The 24,294-nt window shown below is 37.4% G+C and overlaps 1 protein-coding gene across 6 annotated transcripts in view; it reads left to right on the top strand.

Moving 5' to 3' along the window:
• LOC129243602 (sorbin and SH3 domain-containing protein 1) overlaps positions 1-24,294 on the top strand; it is a 139,775-nt gene that overhangs the window by 66,827 nt on the left and 48,654 nt on the right. For 2 of the 6 annotated variants that reach the window (XM_054880734.1, XM_054880737.1), the window contains 5 exons: positions 79-141; positions 21,063-21,539; positions 21,974-22,069; positions 22,671-22,810; positions 22,969-23,041. The exons of 1 other annotated variant lie outside the window; for it this stretch is intronic. In XM_054880734.1, the coding sequence (XP_054736709.1) occupies positions 79-141; positions 21,063-21,539; positions 21,974-22,069; positions 22,671-22,810; positions 22,969-23,041 (849 nt within the window). The remainder of the gene's footprint in view (positions 1-78; positions 142-21,062; positions 21,540-21,973; positions 22,070-22,670; positions 22,811-22,968; positions 23,042-24,294) is intronic. 3 more of the 6 variants (XM_054880738.1, XM_054880735.1, XM_054880740.1) reach the window with 3 other exon arrangements.

Raw genomic sequence — 24,294 nt, 5'->3', positions numbered from 1 at the left:
CTGTCAAGTGAAAAATCAAAAATATAGTATATATATCCACTTCAACCCCCACTCCTCTTCTTTCTCGTAAATTTACAGAGCAGACACCATCGAGCAGCATGTTCACACCGAAATTCAAAGCGACCGCGCCAACTGGCTCAGGTAACGAAAAGCAAAATTAAAAAAAAAAAAAACACAGTAAAGTGAGCACGCAAAGCGATTCACTATCGACTCATCCAATTTCTCAACATCACCGCCATCACTTTTCCAGCATCTCATCACGCGCAATGTCGGCTCAAAATCTGCTATAGAATCGTTTCAACCACAAAAATTTATAGTTTGCACTGGGTTTATGAGTTCGTATGCCCCAGTTCCGCCGCCTTTTGTCACCAATTAACCGTCGCATATCTCCAAGTAACGATCTTTCGCGCTTTCACGCGCATTCCTCTACTCAAGTCGCCGATGCTGTCAATGCTGCTTCTGACTTCACAGATAAACGGCAAGCTAGTGTTGAGTCATGTTAGTTATTTTACGCTAGTTGTTCTTATTGTTGTTGTTTTTATTTATTTTTTGCTATACTTCTGTCTAAGTATCAGCAGTTTTAGACAGTCAACGTATTCACACGCTGCTGATTTGGGCCTTCCTCCACCTGCTCCGCACTATTATGGAACGCCTTTTCTGTACTGTAAAGTACTCCCTTTTGTTATAATTTTAATTTTTGTTTTTGAGCTCATTGACCACTTCAGTCGAACTGTTATTTGTTTAAATTTATTGCCATTTATTTTTAGCGTTTTTCCAATGCATTTCATTTGGAAGCGTTTTGTGCGCTTCGAGATTTCAAATGTGGTTCTGTTTTTGTGGTTTCCATCACAGTTTCCATAAAATTTTAAGTAGTCATTTATATATTGTGTTTGCCATCAGTTTGGTATGTAAATGGAAGATGATGTACTATTAACAAATATTTTATTACAGAAATGTGCGCAAAGTATTATTTGAAATTCCCACATTTGGTTATATAGTAAGAAGTCTCGGTGATCGGTGATCGCTGCATCCTTTGTAGCGGCAGCAGCTTCTACGGCTGCCGTACGCTGTGTTTATTAAATATAAACAAATTCTAAATTTATTGTATGACGCGCTGTTGTTTTTTTCGTGGGCGTATAGTGTTTGACACTACAGTGTGTTAGTTTTCAAAGAGAATGGAAGAAAATTATAGAAAACTTTTTTTGGAATGGCAATAGAGGCGGTGCACTGATAAGAACTTTACTGTGTTAACAATATTGGTTTGCAAGGCTACTATCGTTTCTAATATTTCAGTCCTCTTTGTATCCAAGATAACCCAATTTAACAATTTTATTGCAATGCAGTTCTTCTGGACTATGCTTCGCAGGTTGTTGGATAAGCAAGAACGTATTATTGTAGGAGTTAGTGCAAAGTGGAACCTAAGAAAGCAGCAAAACGGTAACTTATTAACTAGAAGAAATCGGCAGGCCTAGGAGGAGCTGTTACCATAGCCATTTCAGACCCTGAAGCAATAATGGTTATTGCAACATGTCGGTTGAATTTGTTATATACTCAATTGCATGTAACGTCAGAAAGTGTGACCATTATGAGTGCGCGTTTATTTCTCTTAATTTATTTCTCTTTACGATCATTACAATACCCTTATTCAGAGTTTTTTGGTCATTCTAATGGTCATCTAGTTGTTTCTGAAAATCAGTTGATTGAGTTGAGTTATTTGTTATAAATTTAAACTTGTTGGGGTGAAGAATTGCAAAAGTTGTATTACACTTTAATTTTACAGAGAAGTGAGTTTAATATTGAGAAAAGTGAGGTTTTGTGAAAACTTTTATAAAATACTTTAATTTTACTAATTAGTTTTCGTCAATTAATAAGGACATGTAGCAGACTAAGACAGCCGCCGTGGCGATAGTAAGTGCGTGACTACCATTCGGTAAAGCTCGGGTTCGAAAACTCGAGCATCATAGAAAAGGTTTTTTTCCAATAGCTCTCGCACCTCGGCAAGTAATGGCGAATCTCCGAGTGTATTTCTGCGAGGAAAAAGCTCTTCATAAAAATTCATCTGCCGCTCGCGAATAAGCAATTTTGGATTTTTTGATTATTGCAATTTTTGTTTTTTGTAATTTTTTGCATGGCTTATAGAAACTTGTAAAATAAATTTTCCTACATGAGTACTACATTCATTTGGAACATATCACTCATTTGCTGCAAACGATTTTTTTTTAATAAATGTGCAGAAATTACTACCAAGCTTTTTTGTGCTGTTGAAAAAATCTATGGCGATATTTATTAACGGTAGCTCATTATATGAAAATATGTTTTTGCTCTAGTAAATGAAACCGTTTTTCTGGACATTTTGGTATCTTGGAATATGAAACTTTTCCAGCAAATGCGAGAAATGCACTTCTTCAGTGAACTAAGGGAACACAAATTTGGAATTTATAATTAGATTATAAAAAAATGTATTTTAATTCATTTATAAGTGAAAAATTAAATTATAAATTGAAATTATTTGCATATCTCTTATTTTTCCACCACAAGCAGAAATTAAAAAAACAAAAAAAATCACGAAAGAAAAAAAAATTCAGAATGAGAAGACACAAAACGCAGTGAATGGTTAAAGATCCGAACTTGCCCTCTAATTTATGGTGTGTGTTTTGATGTTATCAACACGATTTTTGAGCGAAATCTTTCTCACAATTATAATTAAAAAGAGTGTAATTTTGATAGAAATTTTGTAATTTTTTTTTTGTTTTTTTAAGATTTATATGGCCTTTGTATTTAGTAGAATGAACTATGTTTTCATCAAAAATTGTTCAAATTAAATTGTCAAAACTTCTCAATAAGCCCCAGTGCTATAATTATTTAAGGTAGTGTATACCTTCCAAAATCACAATGGACCTACGGCAGGTTTAAGTGTGTAATTTTTGGTAGCCACCAGACCTACCTAGCTGCCTACCATACCTTTCAAAACGGGACAACACATGTAATGTTCTTGGGCTCCAAACTGGGTACTGACACTAACATGAAATCATAAGCAAAATATGTTGAAAATAAAAATACTGATGAAAAAAAAAATACCGCTTCCACCAACAGAGCATCTAGGTTTGAATACGTGTGAGGCCTCTTCTCGTATTTTTCGAAAATTTTATACATACAGGTAGAGCAATACTCTTAACAGAGTATCCGAATTTTACCTTTAAGTATCCGAAGAAATTAAATTTATTGTACTTACCGGATACTGTGAAAATCAATTTTTTGCTGCATCTGATAATCGATAAATTAAATATGACAGATTTTTTGTGAAAACTTAATTTTCAGAGATATTACTCCAGTAATACCTACTATTTCTAATAGCACTCGTCGCTCGAGACGCAGTGAACATTTGCTTATAGATTTATTCGTTAAGCTAAACTTGCCAAGGTTGGCGCGACAATATTTGTTTTAACTTTAAGTTCTTTCATTCACTCCTCTTCTTTCATTGTTTACGTCACCTGTGCTATATTTTCACAATTAATACCCACTGTGCGTCACTCTGTCACCATTATACACATACATATGTACCAGCATACATACACATGTTGTCCAGCGTTTGCGTTCTTAATGGTGTTGGCAAGACAGCACCTCTGTTTTCAGTGCACACGTTCCGTTTTTCTTTCCACTACTTTTTTATTCAATTTATTTTTTGCCTATTCAATGGTTTTTTAACTAACAGCCACTGGAAATAAACTGTCAGCAACTTATAGTTTTCCTCCTCTTTTTGTGTCCCTTCTAAATCTTTGATCCAATCCATCAGCGCATATTTTTGGTATCGAACTACATTTATCATGTTTTTTTTCTATTTTTTGTATTGGCGTCAACAAACATAATAAAGACTTACTGGTACATTTACAGCTGCCACCGTTAAGCTTATGAATATATATGTATGTATATGTATGCTGTTGTCGGTAATCGTATTTTTATTGGCAGCATTTGAATGGAGAACGGAGGGAGTGGGATGTCCTCCGCATATTCATCTACCAAATGTGCGAACAACAATAGCACATCACTATATAGTCACTAATTTATTAACATACATATGTAAATGATTACTTATTAGATGATATCACACCAATGTGTCTTAAGTTCTTCAGCTATAATGCTACGAAGTATAAATTCATAAGTGCAAAATTTTATAAAAATATTACTCGAAACCCCCTTTCGACGTTTTCAACGTTGTATTTTATCAAATTCTGGTCCAGGGCCATTGCCAGGTGTGCATGTGTGGGTGGAATTGTAACATATGTATTTGTAGTGAACTAAATACTCAAGTTCACGCATGTGTGCATATTTGAGGTTTATAAGAGTCCAGCAGATAGAAGGGACCGTTTCCAAAAAATCAGTTTTCGATTAATCGCAGCTTTTTGTTCAGGTTTTAAACCGTTTGAAAACCCTGGATTAAGAACCTAATATTATCGAAAAAAACTGAAACATAACTAAATATAAAAATACAAAGAAAACAAAAAACAAATAAATCGATATAGAATTAAATTTAATTTTCCATGTCCAGAACGATTTATAATGAATGAAAAACTTTAAATTATTATCAGTCACCTATTTCTTAATTTGTTTCCTTATTTTGAAAGTTTACCCTCTACTAGTTGAGCCGCAGTCTGCCTACAGAATACTCCCTTATTTTAAGTGTTATACCTTTTTGGATAAAAAAAGACTTACTAATTTTTCCGGGCCGTAGCCGAATGGTAGCTGGAAACACTAAAATGAAGAAAAAGTTTTTTCTAATAGCGCCCTCGGCAGGCAATGGCAACGTCCGAGTGTATTTCTGCCTGAAAAAGCTCCACATAAAAAATTATCTGCCGTTCAGATTCGGCCTAAAATTGTATGTACCTCCATTTGTGAAACAACATCAAGACGCACACCACAGATAGGAGGAGGAGCTCGGTCAAACGCTCAAACAGGGTGTAAGCGCCAATTACATATGTATGTCATTTTTTAAATAATTGGCAGACTAGTTACTATATAAAACAATTTTTTTAATGATATGAAGTAGGAAAGACTTAGTGAAAAATCGTATATTCAAAACTTTATCAAGCAGCCAATTTAACTGTCAGGGATTGGTTCCAATTGTATTTATGATTTAAATTAAATGGCATCTCTTTAACTATAAATAGGAACAAATTTTACCTTTGAACTAACATTCAAAAATAACTGGAAGCACTAGAGAAAGAAAAATGTACCTCTATATATTTTTTAATAATCTTTAAAATCGCATATCTCAAAACCGGTTAAGTGTTGCGCAAAATGTCATATAACTAAATAATTAAAAATTACCTAAAGAATAATATACAGGGTGCGCCATCTTTTATGTCGGTATGTAAACGCTGAATAACTTTGTCATCGACTTCAACATATACGAGTATATTTTTGATACCTCAATTGAGTATAATTTCAACCATGGAGCGCTTTACACCGAAACAACGCGCTGAGCTAGTGACGCTATACATCGAAAATTGTCGTTCTATTGTTCTAACTCAACGCGCATATCGCAAAAAGTATCGCTGCAAACAGGCACCGTCTGACAATACTATTCGTCGTTTGGTGTCGAATTTTTTTAAGCACAGGACAGTAGGAGATCGTCCACATGCCGTTCATCAACGACCAATACGTTCCAATGAACTTGTTGAAGCAGTGAGGAAGAGCGTTGCCCAAGTGCCAACAGTGTCGTATCGTCGTCGCGCTCAGCATTTTGGCGTCAGTGAAACCACAATGCGCCGCTTTTTAAAGGATGATCAAAAATTGTTTCCGTATAAAGTGCAATTGACACAAAGAATATTGCCGACAGACCATTGACGTCGCTTGGAATACGGCCCAACAGTCGCTCTGCGAATGCAACAATTGAATTTCTGCAACGAAAATTCCCGGGAACGTCTAGTGTCAAAAAGAGGCGACATCGACTGGCCCCCCAGATCACCTGACTTAAGCCCCCCGGACTTCTTTTTGTGGGGTTATCTGAAAATTAAGGCTTACGCCAACAAGCCGCAGACTATTGACCAGCTTAAGGCAAACATTCGTGCCGAAATCGACGCTATAAAACCCGAAATGCCTGACAAGGTGATGACAAACGCAGAAAAAAGATCGCAGTTTGTGATTGGTAATAAAGGTGGCCACTTGATTGATATTGTATTCAAAAAATAGTTTTAATAAACTTAAATAGCCAAACCAAATAAAAATACCTCACTTATACAAATCAGTTGTTTTTTTTCAAAGTTATTCAATGCTTTCATACCGACATAAAAGATGGCGCACTCTGTACTTAAGTATCTAACACGACTTTTCCAGAAACCCTGTATATTTACACCTGCGCGCAAAATAATCGCGTTGTTTCTTTTAACAATTGGTTTGGTTGTGGTATTGAGAATTTTCTGCCAAATAAAGCGCCTAGTCGGAAGTATTCTATATGGAAGGAAATGCTCAACACCTCAGTGAAAGATTTTGGCAAAAATCACTTGACACTGTATTATTATTTTAAACAGGTGTATATTTAAATATTACATGAGAATAGGAAATTATTTTTTTTATTTTTTATTTTGCTTACTGCTGTACAACGCAAATCCCGCGCAGTAATTTTAATAGTTTTGAATGACGTTTTGTTCTTCTTAGTCAAACCGTCAAAAACGGTATTCACAATCGACTTCACTACCACATCAGCAATAATTTAGTAAGGACTTTAAAATTTTTGGTAGCTCATAACATTTAAATCTTGTATTTCAGGAATGTAAAACTGACTTTTCGATTCTCCGAAATTAAAAAAAGGATGGAAAAAGATAATAGACCTAATTTAAAAAAATCAAAATGTTTTTAGAAACACCGCTTTTGAACGCTCCTAGCAGATAGAAGAGGTGGAGCGAAATTTATTTTCATTCCGTATCAGGTCGTTTAAAAAAGGTGAATGCGACTTTAATGATTTCTTTGTGATATTTATTGAGTTAGAATTTACCTTACCTTTTGCACTGCATTTGTTTTTGCTTAGATATATTACTTTGTCTATGAATTATTCTACTATGGACATAGATGATCCCCGCAATGACCGCAGTGTCACTACTGGTGGCATATAAAGGGTGGTTAAGTTTCAAGGGCAGGTGTTGATTTTTAATAAAATAGAATTTTTTTCGGAAATTATTGTCATTTCTCTTTATTATGATAATTATTGGTATGGCTCAATTACGTATGGAACAAAATATCGGCCTAAAGGCCACCGCGGCCTCGGCGGCACACCTCCATCCGATGGTCCAAATTTTCGATGACGCTGAGGCATAATTGAGATTCTATGCCGTTAATGTGCGGAATTATCTCATCTTTTACCTTTTGAATTGCTGCTGGCTTATCGGCGTACACCTTTTCTTTCAAATAACTCCAAAGAAAGAAGTTCAACGGTGTCGTTGACGTTTAGGTGTGGTTCACATTCAACATCGGCCCTTGAAATTTAACCACCCTTTATACCATACAATCCTGTTCTGCATTTCGATTCCGACAATATTTTCTCGGTTTGAAAAGTTTTGCTTATTAGTAGTGGAAATTAAATGTATGTAGTTGGCAAATTAAACCTGGTGTTGCTCGCCAACATTTTCTGTATTAATCTTCATAATGTTGAAAAGATATTTCAGCCTCTACTGCTCTAGTCTGTATTGAATTACTTTAATCAATCTTTTCCACGGAAATTTTATTCAATCATTTTTTCGGATAAGCTACATTAGGCTTCAGCGCATACGGAGTACTCATCGAAAAGATTGATATTTACATGCAAGGCGAGTCCCTACAAGTTGATTTGGTATAGCAGTTTATTCGTTTCTTATCTTGCGATTTGGCGATTTGAATGTCAAAGTACCCTGCTTCTTTGTTGCCGCCTTGTTTGTTTACTTAAATTCTCATTGAAATTTGGGAAATTAAGCCACTGCAGATTATGGCACTTAAGGCTACTCTGAAAGCGGAATTCGATGCTGCCGGCACAATTCTGCGAGGTGCTTTCGTCATATTTCGATGACAGATTTTACGATGAATATCCAAGATGCTGTCAACCAGATTGCCTCAAGAGCCAAAATATGAAGGATTGAACTAAAAAAAAGCAAATCACATAGTTTTTTTCTCTGAAAAATACAGAATTCAAACCAATCTTTATGATGAATCGACAATCCCATATGTCAATGAAGCCAAATACTTGGTGCAAAACTGCGCTGGAAAGCCCACGTAAAAAGAAACGTGACGAGCTCGGCATGCTAACTGTCACTGAGGTGACGAAACAATTTGCCACAGCTCACAAAGAGCGACTAAAAACCCATGTCAACGTGGCTGCATCCAGCTTACTTCAGCTGAATACTACACAAAAACGGCTAAAGCGCATAACAGTTGCAGACCTCATGCAAAGCGAGTAACATACATTTTATTTTTACTTGTATGTCTTTCGTACAAATATTTAAATTAAATATAAAATATTTTGTTAAAAAAAACAAAAAAAAATTCAAATTGCTTGTTAGTATTATTATTTATATGCCAGTTACAATTTTATTAAAAAAATGCCACCACCTAAACAAAAACAAAGTACATGTAAATGTTGTCGTTGCTCTACCTTCTATGAACTATCCTTGCTGCAATATATTTCAAATATTATTCGAGCATATACATATTTGTGGGTTCGTTCCTTCATTCGCAGTTAGATTTGAATTTCAATATTTATCGAAATTTATAAAAATGCATTGGAGTTGTGGAACTAATGTTTTCTGTGAAAATATGTATGTCAAAATATTTTACTTTTTTTCGAATTTGTACAAATAATCCGCGCCTAATGGCCAACCCCAAACGAAAGTATTACTGGAACCAGCTGTTTACACTGTACTGGGATTTTTCAACTTTTTTTGGACAAAAGTTTTGATAGGTGATCTTTAACTGGCGTCCTCCATTGTGTTCGATTGGCTTGAAAATGGAAGTCATCAGATTGATAAATTTCAGAAATAACTACGGTTATACATGGTCCGGAACACGAAGTCCAACCAATTAAAAGGGTCATAAATTTAGTTTGGAAAATTACTTTCATTCAGTTCAAAGTAATAAATGTGTGAAAATAATAAAAAATTAAGAATCAATTTACTTTTGCTCGAGATGAGCACTCTTTACCTTGACTATGGCCTGGAGACGGTCCAGAAACGAATCGCAAGCTGCCCGAATATGACTTGCAGGTATTTTGGCCCACTCACGGACAATGGCTTTTTTCAGCGCCTCGAGACTGGTGAATCTTTTAGTTCGGACCTTACTCTCCAAAATGGGACAAAGATAATAATCCATCGGATTCGCGTCTGGTGTATTTGAGAACCATTGTGTGAACGTTATGAAGTTCGGAGTGTTGTTTTTTAGCCATTCTTCGTTCACTCGAGCTTTGTGAGACGATGCCGAGTCCTCTTGAAACGTCCATGGTCTGGCACCTAAATTTTTGTCTGCCCACAGCTTCAAAGCGACCTCCAAAATACTTCCCCGATAATATTTCGAATTTACCTTGACGCCAGGCTCGATGAAAACGATTGGAGAGCGCCCATCAGCGGTTAAAGCAGCCCAAACCATTACCTGTGGCGAGTACTGCCTCCTGGTGGCCAATCGATGACTCAAATTCTCGTATGAACGATCTGTAAAATAAAGCCTACCGTTTTGGGAGTTTACGAATTGCTCAATTTGAAAAAATTTCTCGTAAGAAAACACAATGTTCGGAAATTTACCGCTTTCGGCCAGGCGAAGCAACTCCTTCGCGCTCTCAAGTCTAACTTGTTGCTGCTTTGGTGTGAGATCATGCGCCTATTGGATAATTTTTCAGTATGTGGCCGATGCTTCGGTCAGATATTTTCAATTCTTTCGCCATTTCGTTGGCACTTCTTCACTTTTTGAACCATTTCACGTGACGTTGCAGTCTTTTGTTGACCACCTCCATGACGTTTCGCGATGCTACCAGTATTGTTGTAACGAGTAATGGTGCGATAAACAAAAACTTTATTTACTTTAAGATGCTCGAGCTCACGAACAATCGCTGGTTGTGATTTTCCAGCCAAATATAGTGCAATCAAACTATTACGTTTGGAATCTATTACTGATTTTCTTTTTTCGCGTTTACTGTCGCGAGCAGTCTGAAGTTGGTTACACTTCGAGTGCCGGACCCCGTAATAAAAATTAGTTGAGTGCGAAATTTTAGCAGTATAGCTTTAAAGTTGAGCGAGTTATGTGCAAAAATATTAAAATTTAAGCAAATGTGTTAAAAGAAAACAAAAAAAAATGTATTGCAATTTTTTTTATTCTTTTTTTTTGCATCGTATTTTATATATCCATTAAAATTTATATCGTGTTCGATTTCAAAATGTAAGCTGGTTTCTAAATGAACTCTCATCGGCTCTGAAGGAAATTTTCAAACACCCTTATCTCGAAAACTGGATCCCGCCTGACAAAACGGTAAACGCCATTCAAATTAGAGAGCCTTGGTTAAGTACGAATAAATATAAAAATCTTAGCGCTAATTTTGAGCTTGCCCATTTTTATCGAATCTATGTTAAATTATACGAAATTTCCGTTCTCACTCAGAATTGAGAATACCACCAGGAAAACTAGTCGAAAGACAGAGCAGGTCTGATATAATTTTTAAATAAGGATTTATCGAATTGGTATAATACATGGTTTGTTTTTTTTTAAGCCATAATACGGCGGTTAGACGAATCCGAGTGTTCCAATATTCAATGGCTCTGCTGCATAAGCGAGCTCTATTTGAGTGCTGGCCTGGTTTATGTACATTTCCAGGTATTTAGTCGACTATGAATTATTAATTGTCATAAGCCCGAGGCTTCAGAAGGCCCAGCTAGAAAACATATAGCGGCGTGCAATTGCATTATTTTGGTGGCCAATTCAACTCAAACAGCTAAAAGGATTGGGTCTAACAGATTTGAATCGCATTAATTAAGCGGGCTCAGGCTGCAGAATAAAGAACAGTTAGATTTCAGTTTATAATACACAGCAAATTTTAATTAAAATTTAATTTAATTTATTACTGCTTTTAAACAATAAATGCACCAAATGCGTACCTCAACTACTGAACCTTGATCACACCCACTTAGCATCTATTTTATTCTTACCCGAATTAGGTCACTATTTACATTAGAAAAATTCTATCTACTGAATCTATGCTACAAAAAATCAATTCAATTTGCCGCACCTTATTAAGGGCCTAAACGCAAAAGCATAGAAAACATATGTATGTGTGTGCATAAACAACATTAAATCTGCGAAAAATGCCACAAAACGTATAAACAACCTGCCACTCAGGCAGGCAGCTAACGCACTAGCGTGGCGCTAAAGCGGATGAAAGCAGCTAATCCTAATTTACGTTTTTTTTTTTGGAATTTTTTTCTATCTATTCCTATTAACTGTTTTTTTTCTTTCTCTTATTTTATTTTTGTTTTATTTTGTAATTTGTCTACGCGTTGCGTCCCATTATATCTCATTTACTTTACGCTAAATAGTGTCCGGCTGTGTTTGCAGAAAATCAATAACATTTTTAGCGATTTTTACGAGGCTATCCAACAAAGCGCATCATTTGACAGCACTGATTCAATGCGAAAGCGGTAGGCTCGCGGGCATTGAACGCGTCAACAGTCACACAATGCCTACTCACTCGTATGTGCATGTAAATATAAAAATTTAACGGATCACTATTGAGGCGGCTGGAGTTGTATTCAGGGCAGGTTGGTGCTCGTTAACTTCAATGCACTGTTGTAACGGCGCTCCTTGTACGCGCCTTGTTTTGCAGTCGCGCTCTGAAATTTTTACGAGCATACATTTTTTCTGTAACTTTTCATTTGTTCTTATTTTAGTGTTCTTAATTTATAATTTTATTTTTTGTATTTTATTGTAAAAAAAGGCGAATAATGCAAAAAATTAAACAAAATCGTATTTCCGATTGATTTAATTTGATTTGATTGACTGACTGCAGCTACCGACCGTCGACTGCCGACGGCGGCCTCTTACCCACTAGCAACCGCTGCTCTGCGCTCTACCTCTGCCAGTGCGCGCAGTGGCATGACTAGCGGCGCGGTGGAACGCCTTGGAGCGGTCGCTTTCATTGTGAACGACTTGCTCATATGTGAGCTTGTGTGCACCACCGTCACTTACTGTACTGTGTACGCGCCCGCATATACCGGAAGCGCGTTCGATTGCTTCATGGCCCGCGGCTGTGCGCCCCTTGTGGAATATTTTAATTTTGCAGTGCGCAGCGTTCGAAAAACCACGGCTGAGCGAGGCGCACCGAATAGCAGCGAATCAAACATTCCAAAGAACCAATAATTAGACAATATGCGAATATGGACTACAAATCGACCGTAATGAGATTTGTTGTTGCTATTGGTTTAATTGTTCACAGACAATTCAATAAAATTAACTGTAGGGTGCGGCAGGGAGTCACAAAATGTTGTCAATGTTCAAATTGTATGCGTACACAAACAGCGCGGACATGGACGCGCACGATTGAATGATGCTTGAGTGATCAAGTTTGTAAAAGGTAAAAACAAAACAAACAAACAAAAATAAATGGATTGAAATTAACAAAAAGTAAGAATAAAAAGTCCGCTTGATTTGCATTGTTCGCCCCTGACGCACTCATTCGCTCACTCGCTAAGTCACCGGTTGTCGCATTGCCATTTCGCTTTTGTGTAATTGATCGCCTTGTTCCGTAACTACATGCAAACTAGTGGTAGCTGTTAGTGGTGTTATTGTTGTTGTCGTTGTTGTTGCACTCATTGAACGCCACTCGAGCTGGGTGTGTGCCTGCGTCTCATTGGGATCTACCGAATACCTAGCCTGACCTACGACCGTCCGTCCGCCCATCAATCCATCCATCCGTCCGTCCGTTCGCTTTTTCAACAAGGTAGTGATTTTGCAGTGCATTTATTCCGCCTGTGGTGACCATTTAGCTGCCACAACAGCAGCAGTAGCAACAACAGCGCGACAACAACAATAATAGTGACAGCATTTCTGCCTTCGCTTCCAAGCAGCTTTGTGGAGTGTTTACTTACGCGATGTCACGCAACATTCAGTCGACTCCAAACGCGCGCGGAGTCAGCCAGCAAACGCGTAACGCCGAGTATTCTCTGATTTGAAAAAAGCGAATATAAAAAGCCCAAGCGGATAAAAGTTTCCTTCTTTATTTTGTGTATAGAAAAAATATCCTGTATTTGGACAATAAAAGGACATTGGTGCGTTAAAAGTGTGCTTCCAAGTATGTTTGAAAGCGGGTGGAACTTAATTAAGTGATGTGAGATTGCAAGAGACGGTGTTGGCAATAAAAGTGACTCGAAATAGTAATTTGCTCGAAAGGATTGATGTTCTTTTTTTGTGTTTAAATAAAGCAGTGTTTTGAAATTGTGTGTGGTTTACTTATGCATGTATGAATGGCCTGATAGAGAGGATTTATGTGACACATTCGCTTTAAAGCTTTTGAAGACACTTATAAAAAAACTTCACACGATCAAGTGATATACAGGTATCATATAAAACGGCATTAGTGGAGATTTGTGATATGTAAAAAAAATTAAATTGAAAAGACAAAAAGGTATGAGAAAAACTCAATTTCTCAATATTTTGACTCTTTAAACTTATTTTATAAAAAATAAAATTTTTATAAAAATAAAATAAAACGAAATTGAAACAAAAACCTCATCATGATGCGTTACGAAATTCTATTGAAAATATTTAGTTAATGCATTTCCTCTTATCACCGAAGGAAGTAACACTTACATCCTTTTAGGTTATTTGCGCGACCTTCCCTCCTATTTAATGTGTGATATTTACCACAAATGATGTTTACTTACAGTTTCATGCCTTCTCCAAACAGCAAATACTTTTTTATGAGGCGATTTTTCATGGCAGAAATACACTCGGAGGCTTATCATTGCCCGCTGAGAGCAATGAACAAAAACAAAAACCTAAACAAAATTTGGCGGAAAAGCATCTCGTTGAGAGTACATTTTTAGGGCTGTTTTCTCATCTTACCACGAAAATACGTTTTAATGTCCGAGACGATAAATTGTTGCTTATTTAAAAGTCCTTCTGGGGTCCAAAAGCGTCCTTCACTTTATGATTTTTAGAAAAGTGTGTGGTAAAAACCTAAAGTTTTTTCAAAGACCAGACATTCTAGAAAAAGAGAATTCAAGTTTAAGAAAACAAGAAAAAATTTAAGTTTGGCATAAATTGCGTTTAACCCTTTGAGGCCCAGTAGTTACAATCGAATTGCAAGTTATTAAATTAGTTTAAGTTAAAGTTATGAAAATTAAAACTCGGAGGTTTTTGGGCTCACTGGTTACAAATCCTATGACCGTTTTTCAAAATTCAAAATGGCTGATCCGAGGTAACAGATAGAAATTCAAAGATTTTACCTAAAGTCCTAAACTGGCTATCAGCGCCTTCCTGTGCGAGAAGAGAAAGGTGGCGAGAAAGACAGCAAAAATATGTTTTTGGATGTTTTTCTACTACTTTTCATAAAAAGTAGCTGACATACTTACGACTTTCTTCTTCTTCTTAATTGGCGTCATAACCGCTTACGCGATTTTGGCCGAGTTTAACAAAGCGCGCCAGGCATTTCTTTCTCGTGCTAACCGGCACCAGTTGGTCACACCATGTGCAGCCAAGGCATTCTCCATCTGATCATTCCAACGCAGAGGAGACCTTCCTTTTCCTCTGCTACCACCAGCTGGTACCGCATCGAATGCTTTCACAGCCGGAGCGTTTGTATCCATCCAGACGACATGACCTAGCCAACGAAGCTGCTGGATCTTTATTCGCTGCACTATGTCTATGTCGTCATAATGCTCATTCTGCTCATCGTTCCAACGCCTGCGATATTCGTCGTCCAAAAATCTACAGCAAAATCTTTCTCTCAAACACTCCAAGTGATGCCTCATCGGATATCGTCATCGGCCAAGCTTCTGCGCCATACGTTAGGACGGGCAAGATGAAAGCTAACACCCTAAAAAGCTTTCAGTTTTGTTCGTCGAGAGAGGTTTTTACTACTCAATTGCCTACTTAGTCCAAAATAGCACTTGTTGGCAAGAGAGATTCTTCGTTGGATTTCAAGGCTGACTTTGCATGCACTAAATTAAAGTGTAGGTTAACTTCATTGTATTAAAAATTACTTTTGTTTTTGAAACTTGCATTATGGTTATTGTAGCGCAAAGTATAGGTACGTCTTAGGAGACTTGACAGCACAATTACTTTCGTCCGTTACATGTATTCTCACGCTCTTCCAATCAGTCGTTGCTCAGACGGTAACATGGGCACTGTCTCAATCTCAGTTTTTACCGAACTCTGTTATAAACAAATCACAAGCTCTGCCAGTGAATCAGCTGATTCTTTCAAATTCGCTGAGAGCCGATTAGCGATTTGATGTTGGCCACATCTTTGCCTTCCTTAAATCGTCATATAGACCTATACTATCACTGGTGGCGAATATTTTTAAATTGTCTTTAATAATTGGTTCCGATTTCATTCCTATTTGAACCAAATGGTTATAAGCATGCTGAATGTACATACCTGTAGTTATCAAAATTTGGAACGTTAAAGTGAAGAGCTTCTCTATTTTAGAAGTTCCTTGCTTGTACTAAATTATTGTAGCACCAATTAATCCGTAGTTGCTTTGTTAGTCTAATATAAAAGTATTTCGAAACAGTTCTGAGCTCCGAATATTTCTGAGATGAAAGCATTCCACGCTTTGAAACATGCCAAACATCCCAAAGGGGTAACTACATCGACCTGTTAACTTCAAAGAGCTTCTTTTCTTGGTGTTCTCCTAAAATGGTAAAAAGGTGTTACAATTGGCAAACGACGAATGATCACTATGCGAAGTTTTTTAATGCAAAGATGCATTCTAATGGTAGGTAGATAGTTGGGTGAAATGGTTGAAGTACCAGTCTGGCACTCCCCAAGTAACACTAACTTGTCGTTTTGATACCAGTTTGAGAGCTCCAATGGTCAGATATCCAACCAGGGCTGTTCATGTAATAGAGAAGATTGATGGAATCCAGGTTGGAGCACTGCCTCAGGCTATTGAAGAAAGGAGCACCCAGTGACCTTAATCGTCTAGCTGATAAACGCGGACATTTATGGAGAAAATGCGAAACAGTCTCTTTCTCTTAAAGGTCTCTACAGCTACTGCAATAGGGATTAAATGGCAAATCTGGACTTCCTGTATGTGTGCCGAGCGTCCAATGACTGGTAAATACAGCTCTGGGTTTGGAAATTGGAGGGCGAGCAGTCCACAGCACAATCTGCATTAGTCCGGGTCGATTTGTGCGGAGGCAAAAAAATCGTCTATTGCTCTGTGAAAATCATATTCTAGGGATCAAAATAAGAAACTTTGCCGAAGGAACCATACCTCTAAAACGAATTCTGATGTCCCCCAATTTCGGTCGAACTTTTTGGTTTCTTTTCTCATGTAAAGGCCAAAAGTGGTGATATTTTGAAATGATTGTATGGGGAACCCCCCAGGGGAGTTCCAGGAGGTGGATCGGCCGTCCAAAGTTAGTGGGGGTCGGTCATACTTTTGGACTCGATTGGAGCACTCTAAATGGGTCAAAGTGGCATTTTTCGTTCGACCCAATTTGGGGTTCGGCAAAATTTCTTATTTTGATCCCTAGAATATGATTTTAACAGAGCAATGGGCGATTTTTAAATCGACCCGCCCTAATCTGCATCCTGCATCTATTACATGATTCTGAGACCAAAGGGCTTTTGAAGTGGCACACGAAAAAACGGAGCTCCATGTGTCCTGTGCTTTCCAGAGAAATAAGTTGTGCAATTCTCCTTTAACAACAGTCAAGGGGATGCCAATAACTGGGTAGGAGATCAATTCAGTCGACCCCTTCCTATCAAGCTCATCAGCAATTTTCAATTTCATTTTCCTCTATATTTGTATGTTCAATTAGAAACAACTTTTTCTATATATTTTATTAAAATTTGAAAAATTTTTTTAGAAAAAAATCTTTTTCCCTAATCTCAGTTCAATTACATTGGACGATAAAATCTAATATTTTCCAAAATAACAAGGTTCTGGCAATGGATTCCAGTAGCGAAGGCAAACAAAATTCCACTTCTTGGACAGTCGGCATAGGAAGACACGTGATTCTTGCATTTTGGATACATGATATCTTCAACAGTTCTATTTAAAAAACTACGGATAACCTTTTTGTAGAATATTTTCATCATCTAACTCCTCAATAGACGGGTATTTTTTGTCTCTTTTGCGATAAAGGGCCAAATAAACTCATAACAGAGGGTTATAGCGGGCAAAAATGAACCACAGAAATATTTGTCATGAAATTCGATTAAGTCTCTAAATACACTGGAGCTTAAAATTCAACTTAAAAGCAAGAAATAAGTCAAAACGGGTGACGTACACTGTAACTTACATGCATTGAAAACACCAAGACAATTAGATATCACTTACACATTTACGCTTAAATTATGAATTTTAAGAAAACATAGACAGAAATCCACAAACGATTAAAATAACTGCGAGATATGTTATGATGCGGCGGCAGGCTACAGAAATCAAAAAGAGATTAACGAAACCAACGCAAGACTGAGTGTTGTCGCGGCCCAATGCTCCCGAGAGTAGTGAACAAGGTAAAAAAACACAACTGTTATGATACTCTCAATCGCCTAATCCTACGAGCGTATTTTCATGCTTCGGTCTATTCGATTAATTTCGTTATAAATTCTTCACCTTAAAATGAAGCTAAGAGTTGAAATTCATAAGCCATTTTTTGCAAGTGCATTGTTACTTGATAAATAAAAACGTAAATATTCGGAGCCCAAAAATAAAGATGTATCTCAAATACTCCGAGTTTTCGCGTGGGGCATAAAAAATGTAAAAATTGGCGCTTACATTATTTTTTCCACAACGGCAAGGAATACAGTTTTATGCTTTTTTATGAAGAGTATTTTTTGGAAATACTCTCATAGGTTTGCCATTGCCTGCCAAGGAGCGGCCGCTATTAGAAAAAACCTTTTCCAACAATTAGTGTTTCATGCCCGAAGTTTCAACCACCGAATGGTAGTCACGCACCAACCCATCGATTACGGCCGTCGCACATGTCTACGGCCGACATAGACACACATAATTTTACTTTAAAGTTAAAATAGAAAAATTTCATTGACTACAAGTTTATCAAGTTTGTCATCTCTTCAAGTATCTTTTTCATCAGGCGCAGAAAAACGACGCACGCTTTTTTGTTTTCCGAGTCTCCAAATAATTTTTGAGAAATTCATTTTAAATATAAAATTTGATTATCAAAATACTTTGTGTGTTCTGCATAGTTATTCAAGTTTATCAACCACATGGATTTTACATAACCCAAAAGTCAAGATAATGACAATCTCGCAGAGCAACTACTAAAATTAAATGGCAAATATCACCTTTGTCATACACTTTGATTGATCAAAAACAGATTATGGCTGGCTATAAATAGTCCACAGACATCAAAAGCAATAGTCGGTGTTGAGTCAGCCTCGCTGTGAGGGTAAAGTGTTGTCAATTCCCTCGAGATATACCCAGCCAAGGAGTCAATGATGCCTCTGGCATACACCTTCATAGCGTTCGTTCATTTACAGGTGGCTGATAAATTTAAAAACATCACTTATGAAGGCGTCTTAATTACATGCATACACACACATTTACTGCCACCAAATGGACATCTAGCCAAACAAACTCGTACAGTGCTAAATGTACACATCAACGTGAACACTTGCGATTTTAGTATCTGTTGCGTAGAAATACAGGCAAGGAAAAAAGGAGAATGAAATAAAAAATGCTAGAAATTATTCGGCGGTGTTCACTGATGGCTTTGAGACTATGCATATAAATGATGCTGCTTACGATTACATACATATGTATGTGTTCATATGTGCATACAAACATAAATACCTGTATGTATTTAATGTCTATACTACAGCTTGTTGTTCTGCCTATTTTTTGATTATTTTTTGTCGGCCAGTTCTTTTGTAGCGGATTGTAGCTATGTTTGCCAAAGTGGATGATTCATACTTCGTCGTTGGCCATTACTATTGGCCATCCATTTCTTGACTACTTGCCAAGAGTGGCTGTTTTTGGTTGCATATATGTATATATGCATATTGTTGTTGTGCCGTTAGATAGTTCAGTGTTGCACGCAAATAATCATTTACCCTACAAACAAAAGCGCGGCGAATGCAAAGATTAAAGAAAAAAACAAAAAAAAACAAAAAAGTGGTTTTGGCGAGTTTTATACGAATTCAGTTTTTATATAATTTAATTATTGTATTTATGTACATACAGACATCAGTATATTGTGGCATTAAAACCCCATTGAGTTTTTCTTTTTTTCTTATTTACTAAAGAATCCATTCATGGGTTCGCCGAATTGATTCCACGTCTATGCATAAATAATCTTAGCGAATTTCAGTTTATGAGATTTTTTCTCATCTGCGGGTGGTTTCTTTTTGACGGAGCTCCTCGAAAAGATTTTTAGCGTATATATACATACATACATATATAGGTACATACGCACATGCATATTATATCATTTTAAAAAATTCCAGCCAACAAGCGTTATTTACACATCCACGTCATAAGACCATTGAAAATTTTATCATTTACGAATATTTTCTCCTAAAAATATACATATCGTTAGCACTTTGTGTTAAAATTAGATTCGCAATGACTTGGTTGGAAAGGCATCAGCTTAGGTTAGTGCGGCATTTAATTTGAAAGTCATTTTATTGAGGCCACCGTAGCTAAGTGGCTACTAATCGGATTATAAAAACAGCAGAGCAAATGGCAGTCAATTGCAAGCCTTCGAGAGTATTTCTGCCACCAAAAAGCCTCTCATGAGAACCATCGGCCCTTCGGAAGCTGCATTAAACTGTAGCTGCCTCCCCTTAGCACTTTTTGTTCGGCCTGCTTGTGCTAAGCCTAACTTGAATGATATCCTTTTTTAACTATAAGAAATATTTCTATGCAAGCAAAATGCAGTTACATAGGTGAGACTTAGAGAACTAGTCCCAAAATCAATACATAGGATCTTACCTTATCGACGTGAATATTAGAGCTGATAGACCACCAGTATGCGCAATCGTTAAGGTTGCCAGACCTTTGAGAGTGCACGGATTTCTCTTTATTAAAGTCCCCACCTTTTTTTTGATTATGTGCTTTGTACTACTTTTTCCAGCTTCTATTTTTAATGTTTAACTTTTGGCGGAAGGAAAGAAATAGACTGTCCTTAGAAAGTGTCGAGAGGGAGCTTAGGTATTGTAAAACACAACTCCGACTTAACTTGTGCAGATTTTCAGAAGCTGAGAGAGTAATGAATAGTATTGAATATAAGTACATATTTATAATTGCCGTGTATATCATTTGTTGGCTGTGTTTGGCCGAGCTCTACTATTTACCTTCTGTACAAATTTTTACGGCAAAACTCAGCACTGCATATCTCTCGTCTAACCATACCTCTCGATGCTAGGTAGTCTTGTGCGGATAAAAATGCGGGATGGATCTATTAAACATTATTTTTCCTGAATTTTGAATTTATTGTCCGTTTCCATAGTCAAACAACATTAATGACACTACTTCCACTGGGACTTGGTTCGATATGAAATCTATTAATTTTTTTTTCTTGTGTCTATTAATTAAAGTTTTCTTGCCTCTCTAGTATTTTCACATAAGACTCACCTCCTCTTTGCCTTAAACGCATATCCGTATGGAGAGTAGTTGATATATTCAATATTTGTGGTTCTAAAACAGATTTGTCATGTTACTATAACTTTAATATCCACATTTAAAATCCGATTGTTGCATCTTCTCTGTCGTCATCCTGATCGTTTTTATCCATTTCGTCGCACTCCTTCATACCATCATCATCATTCATACATTTCGTAAAATTACAACTTCTTTGTAATTTCAATCAATCTATTTCTCTTCACACCCTTCATACATAATTACTTTTGGCTATGCGCACATTTAGGCACCTGGACACCCGGTACCCAAACACCCAACAACACATCGTTCAACAACCTGAACGACATACATCCGAAGGTCAGCACGCCCACACCACCCCCACCGCCAGCACCACAACAATCTGCACAGCCACCCGTTTGGACGCCTCAGCCATCACCGAGCAGCGGTCGCAAAGAATTTCGGCCAGTGCGTTTCGAATCGCCAACACTGCCACGCCGTTACGTCCTGCCACAGACCAACGAAGGAGCACCACAAGTGGCACCTCCCTGGTGCCAGAGTACCGGTGGAACGACCACCGATGCGGACAGCTCCTACGCAGCACCCTCTCCACGCTCTGCCTACAGCTATACGAATTTAAGTACACCAACGACCACAATCGGCTCGACAGGCAGCACCAACTACTGTGACTCCATACCGTCCGAGTCGTCATTGCTCAATCACGTGGGCACAGGACCAAGTCAGAGTGTTGCGGATAAAATCAAAAGTATGGGTGGTTAACAATTTTCGAAATCAGTTGCATACATATAAATGTCATTGTCGATGTTATGTTTGTGTCAACAATTGTTTTTTTTTTTTTTCGTGATGTTTTTTTTTTTTGTTATCATAAACCGTGAATCGTGTCTTCGAGCACGCCACTCACGAAAAGCAATTCATACACATGACAGCGCATTGGTCATATACTTTATATGTATTCGGTTGCATGTGCGAAAGTGTGAATCAACGACTTTTGTATAAAAAACGATTTAACTGTTTTTACTCAACTCATCTGGGCTGTAAATTGTAATCGTCTCGCCTAAAAGAGTATCGTACATACATTCATACATATACATATTTGAACATATTTGCTTTGAGAATGCAATCAGGCGCGTTTTAACAAAATTTTCCATCTCTAACCACATTTTCTCACACCCTCTACAGCATTCGAAAGATCTGCTTCCACATCGGCATTATACTCGCCAGCAGCGCGACGCCGACACGATACTGGTCAACCATTTTATAAGCCTAACGAAGTCAGTAAGTATAACAAATAAGGCGGGTGAACTCGGTAACGACTATTGTTCGCCCGCCTTCGTATTAAATACTAACGTTTACTCTCACGATGACACTTGAGCACTTTTTCGTGGCGAATAAACTCTGTGGGCATACCAAAGGTTTTTAAGGTTTTACGGGATCATATGGGTTTTGGTGCATATCGAGCACTTTTTCGTAATTAATTTGTCCCTCTTATATCGGAGCAAATACATAGTTTATTTTTTCGCATGCCACGATTTGAAATTACTTATACATACACGCAAGTAGTTCAGATTAATTAAGAGAATAGAAGAAGTGTACGAAGAAATTTAATTGAATAATATTTTATTTGTTACTTGCAAGAACAGAAAATGGAAGAAGAAGAAGAAAGAGCGTGTATGTTGTGTTTGCATGTATATTTGTTTTTATTGTAATTTAATGTGTTTTATTTATTTAAAATATCAGTGTTGCATAGTAGTCGTAGCCTTAAGGATTCCTTAGTGATTTCTTGATACCTTACATTTCTTATACAACAAAAAAATACAAAAAATTAGTAACAATATTACAAAAACAAACAACCTCACTATATAATACTGATTTGCAGTTTTTAAAGTTAAACATGAGTACATGAGTGAACCGGAAACGGAGCACGATCGTCCCAGAAAAATGGCACAATTGGGTCGACGCCAAGTCGACGGCATCGGACCGGTTACCAACGATGGAATGCCCATAATATTGAGATCGGTAAAAGCGCAAAACAATCATATAAAACTTCATTCAATCAACTATTAATCAAATTCCAAAATAACATATTTCAACACTTCACTTTTAAATGAAACGGTCGCGCGCTTTGATGTTGCTAATGGCGTTAATGATGTTGTGATATTCGTCACACGTCACAGGAGGTGAAGGAACCACATCAGCATGAATGGTATAAACGGCTGTACCAGACGATACACAAGCAGAAGAGCGGTGGTAATACAAATCAATTATTGCTTAAAATACTATTTATTTTTATTTTATTCAAGAAGTTAATACAAAGTTACAGAGATGAGTGTATGTAATATATTCAAATATGAACAATTCAGCCGTACATATGTGGCGTGCAACTTCTGTAAAAAAGCATTAATAGGTCTTGCCATAGCGGTAGCAATTAGACACATAGATTGAATAATAGGAACTCAATATCACTAAATCTGGATCGCTATACCTCAAAAATAGTAAATAGAAGCGCAGTGCAACTTTTCCATTAATATTTGCATGCGCGTATCACTTAGTTGATCGCCATAGTCGAGTGTGTTCGTGCACGACTACTGTATAGTTCGTTATTCGACCCTCACTGTGCCACATCAAATGATTTCTGGCCACTCATTAGCAGGCCATGGCAAGTCATCGAGTGAATTTTTGTCATGAAAGGGCTTTACACAAAAAAACAGCTGCTCTTTGGGGGTAGCATAAACCAGTAGTCCACTTCATATTATATGTTGGACAGTGCACACCATAATTTGAGTCTGGGTTTTACTAGAACATCTTTTAGCTTCAGACTCTTGTGAAAACAAACTTTCCAAAAAAATTCGTATCATTTGATGAATTCAGAAAGTCCCTTCAGTTATTGCAGTCTTCGTTATCATTTCAGGAAACTAGGATAAGTAGAATCAAGCGTCTGCCGTTTGTGCGAGTTAGGCGATGAAACACCATAGTATTTTCCCCTTGTTCACTCCTCTCGGGAGCATAAGGCCTCGACGAGACTCTTTCATCGTACACGGTTCTGTGCTGTTGTTTTTGCACCGTCCCATGAGATGTCGGCATCTGCTAGTTTACGCAGCATCGACCTTCTCCAAATGTTTTTTGGTCGATCGCGACCGGTTCCAGTCCAGTGCCATTCTCGTGATGCTATCTGGTGGTTTTCTCAATGTGTGGCCTGTCTGTGTGTGACCACTTTCTGCGATTGAATTGCCTAAGGATGGGTACCTCGTTCGTTAATCTCCACAGTGCGTCGTTACTGAGGATATTTGGTCAGAATATTCTGCAGATAATGCGGAGACATTTGTTGATGAAGGATTGTAGCCTCTGTCGCTTCCGTACAACAATACTGCCTTTACGCATGAGCCGAATATTCGTAGTTTAGTGCGCCTAGAAACACCATAGTACATCATATGTATGTGAATTTGCTGCATTCGCAAGACGAAGAGACACTCATCTAAGTGATGTGGCTCTGTATCCGTTGG

The sequence above is a fragment of the Anastrepha obliqua genome, chromosome 4 (genome assembly GCF_027943255.1).
Source record: "Anastrepha obliqua isolate idAnaObli1 chromosome 4, idAnaObli1_1.0, whole genome shotgun sequence".
NCBI lineage: Eukaryota > Metazoa > Arthropoda > Insecta > Diptera > Tephritidae > Anastrepha > Anastrepha obliqua.
Note: the sequence above shows the minus strand (reverse complement) of the source record. Positions and strands in the feature narration are given on the sequence as shown.